General features: G+C 37.8%; 1 protein-coding gene across 1 annotated transcript; it reads right to left on the bottom strand.

Annotated features, from left to right (window-relative positions):
• Positions 1–516: 516 nt before the first annotated feature.
• On the bottom strand, positions 517–5864 carry LOC122310715 (T-complex protein 1 subunit epsilon). The gene is made up of 9 exons (XM_043124834.1): positions 5470–5864; positions 4262–4580; positions 3253–3601; positions 2713–2845; positions 2513–2565; positions 1831–1933; positions 1319–1485; positions 1059–1172; positions 517–899 (listed from the first exon to the last, which is right to left on the bottom strand). The coding sequence occupies exons 1-9, from the start codon at positions 5666–5668 to the stop codon at positions 729–731; spliced, it is 1608 nt and encodes a 535-aa protein (XP_042980768.1). The 5' UTR covers positions 5669–5864; the 3' UTR covers positions 517–728.
• Positions 5865–9138: the final 3274 nt, after the last annotated feature.

Genomic DNA, 9138 nt, shown 5'->3' on the forward strand with positions numbered 1-9138 from the left:
CGTGCCCCAATCCTTTGTCGTCTCTGTCTATGCTCCTCTCTCTGAGTTTTTCTCTCTCCCAAATTCAATGAACTCATAAACTATCAATGCTAAGGGGCCCGTCAATTACAGATTCCCCTATGACAAAGTTTCCTGCTTGTCTAGAGCGAGTAGCCTTAACAAGTACAATCCATTAACCACGAACCACGTGGGCTAACGATTCTCTCTCCAGATAAGGAGACGAGACTGCGAAAATAAACAAAATCTGTGGCTGGACATCAGTACCATCAGATGTACTACATTACCTACCGCACGTTACACCTCTGTATATTGAGCCATCGTTATTTCCAGCCGGGTGCACCATGCGCGTAGAGTTCATCAATCGAGAGAGAGCATAAAATCTCGAAATGCAGAAGTGTCGGTGCAATTGCTCGACCAAAAATTTTGGAACGCCCAAAAAAAATAAAAAATAAAAAGAACCTTTCAAGATTCTGTAGCATATTGTCCCAGCAATTTTGGACTTCCACGAAAAAAGGATGACAGGAAGCAAGCATCAGATAATTGCCAAAAGTAGCAACAAAATCAACGACCACAGAAGTGAGTATACTACAAATTCAAAAGGCACTGCAAAATCTTACAAGCAAACGGTCTTCCTCCAAGTGAACATTATAGGGTCTCACACTCAATCATGACACCAAATCAAGCCAACATAATACTGAGCTCAAGTCTGGAAATAACACCTGGACACGTCAGTAATCAGTGGGCGAGATAACATCATCGATCTTCAATATCATCTTGACAACTTGAGTTGCCAGTAGGATCTGCTGCTGTTTCCCAATCAGGGTCTCAAACACATTTTGCTCACGCATGTCATTAGTGCCAACATCATTACAATCTATTCCATAGTAGAAATTGTTTTCCTGCATATTTGAATCCCAAATAATGTTTAGAAATCAACAAATCACTTCCATTAAGCACCAACTGAATCACACTTATAGTAAGAGAGACAGAGAGAAAGAGAGAGAAGAGATCAAAGCCATCAGGCCAGAATAAAACTTATAATAATAGTGTCCATTTACCTTAATTTGCTGTGACTTCACTGCAGATAGTGTTTCAATAGGTTGGAGGCCACTGTTCTCTGCCAGTGCCATGGGAATAGAATCCAAAGCATCAGCAAATGCTCTGATAGCATACTGCATAGAAAATGACAAAATCGTCAACAAGACACATTAATCAGAATGATAGGAATACCATATGAAAGTATGCTATCGGAGAGGACAAGATGGTCATTGCAGTGGATTAATTAGAAGCATAGAAGTACCAAAAGAAACTGTCATACCTGCTCAACTCCAGGGTATCTATCTGCAGCTGCCTCTACTGCGATTGAGCATGATATCTCAGCTGAGCCACCGCCATAAACAATAGAATTGTTGCGAATGATATTCCTGGCAACACACAAGGCATCATGGACGCTGCGCTTCGTCTCCTCTACGATCATTTTGTTACCTATTACATTATCAGACACCAAAATGCATTATGAGATCATCTAATGCCTTGAAGACCATTTGTCTCAGTTTTCCGCTGCTTTATATAATCATATTCATATTCTCAGATAATGTTGAAAAGTGTATCAACCATTCGAAAGCAAGCAACTCTTTTGAAAATACACGTTGTAATTCAATAACTGCACACATGTTCCCATCTGATGGTACCAAAATGAATATGAACTAAATCACAGCTTTAATTCGGAACACTATCCATCCATAGAAAACAAGGAGAATTACCAATGAAGAAAACGTAATAAGCTATGATTATTGATTGCAGACATAATAAGACAAGATATTAGCATACCTCCACGAACAAATATGGTTACAGCTCTTGAATTTGCACAGTGTTCAATGTACAACATTCGATCTTTTGTTGTACCAAATGATTTTTCTCGAACCAAGCCAGCCTTTAAATTGCAAATCAAAGTTTATGTCAGAGAAAAGAAATGTAAGAAGACTAAGTTGTGTGAATCATGCAAAAAGTTTAGAAATTTAGAAACATAGGGAATGTTTGTTTGAAAGATATTTTGAAAATTTGTTTGAGATGTATTGTTTATTGGATTTTGTGAAGGTAGATAGGAAAATATAAATATTTTTGTATTGGGGTTTGTGAAAGTCAATAGGTAGAATTGAAAAAGTCTGAATATAAATTTTTTACTTTTCGCTGAATTTTAGGCAAATGTTTGGATGAAAAGTTCAAATAGAAAAATTATTTTGAAATTGTTTAGATTGAAATTGAAAAATAAAAAGTTTTGGTTAACCAAACATAGAAATGAACTGCAAGTTGAATATCTGATGAGAAAACAAACTTTTCCAATATGACGTAAGACTAGGGATAGTTTTCACTTCCAAAAATGTATACCAAACATTGAGACCATATCAGTAAGACACAATAATATTCGTGTCTATTAGGCTTGAGAAAATATATATATCTAGCAATACATACCAGTATTTGAGCAGTAGCAGTACTAACAAGTAAGAAATACCTTTCCTAACTTTTCTGGAGTCAGCTCTTGGAACCTTGGCACAATTCTTCCACCTTCAAAGACATTAATAACATTAGATTCTGGTAAATACAAAAAGAAGAAAACCGTAGAACTTCCATAAAAAAACTTCTTGATAGAATCTATCCAAATAAATAATAAGCATATAAAATAAAGAGCTGAAAAGCTTAAACAAGACAAACCTGTGGCTATTGCAATCAACTCCAACTCCACACCACCAACCCATCTGACAGCAGGCAAGTTCCTGTGCATCAATAAATGATTCGCTTCATCATCAAACCCCCATTGACAGATAACCAAGGTAGCACCAACATCCTGGAATTCTCTGAGTCAGTCTTCCAATTACCCCAGAGGCATGATGACAATAAAGAAAGATATATTGTACCAAGAAAAAGCATTTCAAAGTTCCATATCATAAAACCACAGAAAGTAGTGAAATCATATAAAGGAAAATAGAAAATTCTTGAATTAACAAAAGAAAGATACAGGGAAAAAGCTTGACAATAAACACAGGAAAGGAGAAGTACTAGATCCACAAAGGAATCTCACAAAAATAAACTCACAAATTGTGTGGCTTGATGTGGTACGACATATCCACTTTACAGAGAAAAAAAACTTACAATCTGACATACAACATCAAGTCACGTCAGTTTATGAGTTTACTTTTGTTATATTCCTTTGTAGGTAAATTACTTCTCTTAAACTATATAGTGCTATCCCACCTTGCATTTTTGAACCATGTCATCAAAATACTTCTGCTCTTGCACACGTAATGTCTGGAACTTTTCCACTGTATCAATATCAACCTTATGCTTAGTTTTTGGCTTCGGTGGCTCAAAGGGGCAAGTCAAGATAGCAATTTTTGCATCTTCAATCTTCTTTGGCATCTGTGGATGGCTCATATCCTTGTCAACAACAATTCCATATATTAGCTCGGCATCTTCCAACTTCCCACCAACTTTTCCCTCTACTTTTATTAACTCAAGGTTAACATCCTTCCTTTCTAAATCAGCCACAGCAAGAACTGCTTTAACGGCAATCTCAGCCAAACTGCGTTTGCATCGATTCACACTGCCATATAATGTAGAAAGGTTTCACAAACATGGAAAATATCACGTGAAAGGTAAAAACACATTAAATTATCATCAACCACCATTACTCTCCATTGGATGCTAGTTTAAGGGTGAAAAAACACATGCTCTCCTGTTCCATAGGAAAGACGAGAAGATTTCCCGCATGATAATGTGGGAGGAGCTTCCAGAGCTCCTTTAACCACTTCAAGTGCCACTGATGTGCTCAGAAAATTTCTTTTGAGATCCTTCCATAGTTAATAAAATCAGATTAAAAAGACTGCCAAAATTGGGAACCCTTTGGGAATTCTAGCACCAGATCAGTTTTAAGCCAAAAACAAAGTCGTCTATTTTTAGAGGTAACAACTAAGTGCTTTTTACTGGGCAACAGCAGAATGTAATAAATGTATTTTGCAAACCAGTGGCAGAAATATGACAAGGACATATTTATGACAACTATATTGGAAAAAATATATATAAGCGATTTCGGAAAAATATAAGCAAGAGGATGTGCAAATTAATATTTTTTCCAGAAAAATCAAAGCAGAAAAAGAGCAGGAAATAGAGCATGAAATCAAATATAGATGACACTGGTGAAGGGAACCACTAAGGACCTGCGAAGCATGGTGGTGAAACAGAAAAGAATATATAGTGAACTCACATCTTTGAGGACAAAGTAGTCATGCAAGTTTGAACCAAAGGCTCTATGTTTGACAGTCCAAAATCGAACTTCTCAGATATCCGCTCTAAATTCTCAACAGCAATCCTAGAAGCCATTTCATAGCCCTCAGCCACCCGAATAGGATGAATACCACGCTCCAACAGCCGCTCAGCCTGCTCCAAAAGTCCACCAGCCAAGACAACAACTCCAGTTGTGCCATCACCAATCTCATAGTCCTGACTCCGGGACAGTTCAACCATCAGCTTTGCAATTTGGTTGTCAACATCCATCTGCTCCAAGATTGTTGCACCATCATTGGCTTACAACGGAGAAAATAGAAGGTAAGAAACACCTCAAAACGTAGCAGAACTTACAATGAACAAAATCTTTTTCATTTTTTGTCCTCATGCATGCAATGCAATGAAAGTAAAAGCACAAGAGATTAAAGGATCTAGAAATGACACATGACCACATAAAAGAACAATGACTATCGTAGAACCCATCTTTTTACGTGGATATTACTAATCACCAATCCATAATTCGAGAGCGTATAGACTCAGTGGTCTAAGCGGGTTTCAAAGTACGGATTTCAGCTATTTCGTTACAAAGATTTTACACACAAAAGGCCCCTCAGAATATTGTTAAAAAAGGGTTAAGTTCGGAGGTACCAGGGGAAAAGGTAATAACTGTAGGGAGCCCGGAGGGCTGAAACTCAACATAAAACTAGAGGAACTACTCAACTCTGTACCAGTCGATCCCCTCGCCATCCAAATCAAATCCCTCAACCATGGACAAATAACTTCACACAATTACACACACAGAGGTATACTTGTTGGAAATGAAAGAAACGCACACGTTACTTCCTCACTGTCAGATTTCCATAGCATATAGATTGATCCGCAGAAGCAAAATCTCAAGAGTCACTTACCCTGCTCAGGTAACCAACTAACTTAGAATCGTATATCAAGTATTTCATAATGAGAAATTAAACTACTCGAACTTCAAAATTCCCTAAGAATCGTATATCAAGTATTTCATAATGAGAAATTAAACTACTCGAACTTCAAAATTCCCTAATCGCAAAAAAAAAAAAAAAAAAAAAAAAAAAAAAAAACCCAAAAACCAAAAACCTAGGGCATGTTCATGATCAGTCCCAAAACCAAAAGCAAAGAAAAAGAGTAGAGTTCCAGTCCGAGAGAGTGACTAACTGATGGTGACGTCACCGTCGGGGCTCTGAAGCATCTTGTCCATGCCCTTGGGGCCGAGTGAGGTGCGGAGGATGCGAGCAACGGCTTTGCCTGAGGAAATGTTGGCCTTCTGAGCATCCAATCCTCTCAATCTGGTCTTCTGCTCCTGCTCCTTAATTATTATGAAGGGCCTTCCGAACTCGTCGAAGGCCAGCGCCATTTCCCTCCTACTCTGATCTCTTTCTTCTCTGCTATCTTATACCGCGGATAGGAATCAGAGAGAGAGATCAATGCACGTGACAACTGAGTCTAGATCTAAGAAAAACAAAAGTAGCAGCAGAAGAAGTTTCAAGAAGAGCGTAGACTGTATACGAAGGGTGGAGGGGTTTTACTGGCTCGCTCTCGTTCTTCTCCAAACCCTAACTAGTATAGTTATAGGCTACAGCAATTCGTTTCAGGCGGATGGATCAGGGGCTTTCTGTTCATGGGCCCCCGTTCATTTCCACTGTTGTACACCTTTAAGGCCCATACTTATTTCTGGATTTTCAATTACAGGCCCAGCCCATAATGAGCAGAGCGAATCGCTCTCAAACATTTTCTATAATTCGGGAATACGTGTCCTCTATAATATAGAAATGATATTTGTATCAATAGAATATATAAGTGTCGCGTGATATTTTTAAAGAAATTAAATAAATACAGGATTTATATGATATTTACAGTCATTATATTTATACACTTCACAACTGTAGCTAACATTACTCAATATTTAATATCAAAATCGGAATTTCATTGTCAATTTCTCTCCCTATTTTACTTCTTTTTTTTCTTAACCATTTTGTATGATAAATTAATTCCCATCCCTACTTACTTAAAAGCGAATAAATTAACCTCAATTCCAAGAAATAATAATTACATAATCTCACAATTTCTTATAAAACAAATTATACATTAAATGGTATGTTGGGTTATAAATTTGGCTAAGGTTCAGTGTTCTTTTTATATTTTATATTTTATATTTTCTCTCATTTTGGCCAAACTCAACACATCTATTCCAAAGAAAAGCTTGATAAAATTAGGATTAATAATTAGTTGACCATAAAAAAAAAAAAAAACTAGTGAACTGAAATCATCGATTGCCTTTTGCACACAACTTTGAAACAACCAATTTAACTAAAAATATCAAAGTTTTAACTGAAAATAGCAAATGAAAAAAAAAAAAGAGAAAACGTAATCTCCACAACCAACACAGGCATGCATGCATGGCTTTCCTCACACTTCGCAACCAATGCTACCCCGCACTGCATGCAAACCCATTGTTTCAATCCCAAACCCTGACTCGGGCCTATATCAACCCGCTCCCCTCCCTCCTCCTCCTCCACAACCCTGCATGCAGTGCTTCTCTATCCACTTGTAGAGAACTGCTGCATTTTCGTATAGTACTCGATCCTGTACCTTCTTCAGCACCCACATATATACGTACGCACACATCCAAAAGAGCCATTCCCTGCAGCTAGCTAGCTACCTAGTTTCCACCAAAAATGGCACGCCAAATCGTCGTTCTTCTCCTAGTTATTTTTGCTGTTGTTGGGCTGGCTTTGGCCGAGACCCCAACCTCTGCACCTGCCCCAAACAACGACGCTATTGGAAACACTGACGACGGAAGCAGTGGTAACGACGTTGTTGAGGCCCCAGTCGGTGGACCTGTGTCTGGTGATGTTTTCCCTCCAACCAGTGGTGAAGCTTCTGGGCCAAAAGCTAGTGGCGCTGCTGCCCTCAAGGCCTACTACGGCGTCGCTGGAACCTTGGTGGCTGGTGCTGTTGCTGGCTTCTTTAGTTTTTATTAATTAATTAAGCCGTAGTGCATAACCACCATTAATTGATCAGGCTTATTTTAAACAGTTCTTGCTTAATCATTATGGTAATGCATGGATGTTGTAATGATCTGTAATTCAATTCAACATGATTTTATATTCAGTGAGACATAAAATGGATTCCGAATAAAGAAAAATACAAGTCGTGGAATTCATGCATGCATGACATTTTTTTTTTTTTTTTTTTTGTTAGTATCTCAAAATTGTTAATTTGGTGGTTAATTGCTTAATTAAAAAGTACCGATTCCATGTTCTTTTTTTTTGTTGGAATCTTTTTACCAATATTGGATTTCAGCTCATGAAATGTGACAAAAGAAATTCAAGATTATTATTATTATTATTATTATTATTATTATTATTATTATTATTATTATTGGCAACTTAGATCCCTTAATGGGAAAAGCTCGTAATAGGTCTGAGTGAAAACTGCATTTTAACACTAGCTAACAATAAGCTGCCACGTAGGATGTGTAATAAATTAAAATTTATACCCACATGCAACAATTATTTCATTTTATTCTCTCTTTCACGTCTTTTCTCTCTCCGGCCTCCCCCCCCCCCCCCCCCCCCCCCCCACACCTCTCGTTTCCTGCAAGTCCCCCCCTCCCTCCCCCCTTTCTATCTCTATTTTTTTACTTGCACACAAATTTGCAACCAAAACTGTCGGCCATTGCAAAAGAAATAACACAGTCATAAAGCTCTACCTCCCAGGCACTAGGGGTGGGGGACCCGCCGCTCTGCCCCGTTCGCCTCGCCCACGCATATGCGGATGCCCCGGGCGGGGCATCCGCACTGCAAGGGCGGGATGCAGGGGTCCCTGCCTGTATAGATCGCCCCCCAGCATAGGCGGGGGACGGATACGGCCTCCCTCCGGTCCGTTTTTCTCCCGCCCCACCCCGTTCACTGATATATATATATATATATAATATATTATATTATATATATGTATATAATAAATACAGTTTATATATGAAACGGCGTCGTTTTGTACGTGGCAAAAAGGCGTCGTTTCATCTATAAACTGGTTTATTCATTAACCCACTAAATGAAACGGCACCATTTTGAGGGGTCTCATTGATTGAAACCCCTAAATTGATTTAGGGTTTCGGATTTGAACTCCAAATTTGAGATTCCAATTCGAAACCCTAATTTTTTTAGGGGTTTTATTGATTGAAGCCGAGTTTCAATCATTGAAACCCCCAAATTGATTTGGGGGTTTCATTATTGGAGTTCCAATCCAAAACCCTATTTTTTTTTTTTTTTTTTTTGCGGTTTCATCAAATTGATTTGGAGGTTTCAATCAATGAAACCCCTAAATTGATTTAGGGTTCCAATCCGAAACCCTAATTTTTTTTGAAGTTTTATTGATTGAAACCCCTAAATTGATTGAAACCCCTAAGATGAAATGGTTACTAACTTACTATTAACCCTAATTTATTTATTTATTATTTTATATTTATACTCTTTTATACGTGATATTAAATACTTGAATGACATTATATATGATTTTTAATAATGTTATGCATACATGTTAATTGAGGGGTTTCATTGATTGAAACCCCTAAAAGGCTTTTGGGATTTCTTTTGGGGTTTCAATCAATGAAACCCCTAAAAAAAAATAATAAAAGGATGTGTGGGTCTACTATTTGTATGCAGTTTTTGATGATTGTGTTGGATTGCACTTTGAATTTTTTTTTTTTTTTTTTTTTTGTTGGAGAATCAAGAATGTCTTCGGATTTCAGTGATAGCTCACTTGTCCCAGCCAATACCCCTACCCCAGAACCTAACCATACTCCTACCCTTATAACGAGTACAC

This window comes from Carya illinoinensis, chromosome 5 (assembly GCF_018687715.1).
Source record: "Carya illinoinensis cultivar Pawnee chromosome 5, C.illinoinensisPawnee_v1, whole genome shotgun sequence".
Taxonomy (NCBI): domain Eukaryota; kingdom Viridiplantae; phylum Streptophyta; class Magnoliopsida; order Fagales; family Juglandaceae; genus Carya; species Carya illinoinensis.

What these genes read in the sequence shown, in the direction of transcription:
- LOC122310715 (XM_043124834.1), bottom strand. Translation starts at nt 5,668, where the DNA reads ATGGCGCTGGCCTTCGACGAGTTCGGAAGGCCCTTCATAATAATTAAG. An exon ending in CTCCAGAAAAGTTAGGAAAG is followed by an intron (nt 1,934 to 2,512) that starts GTATTTCTTACT and finishes TGCAATTTAAAG; the next exon opens with GCTGGCTTGGTTCGAGAAAA. An exon ending in GATACCCTGGAGTTGAGCAG is followed by an intron (nt 1,173 to 1,318) that starts GTATGACAGTTT and finishes TTTTCTATGCAG; the next exon opens with TATGCTATCAGAGCATTTGC.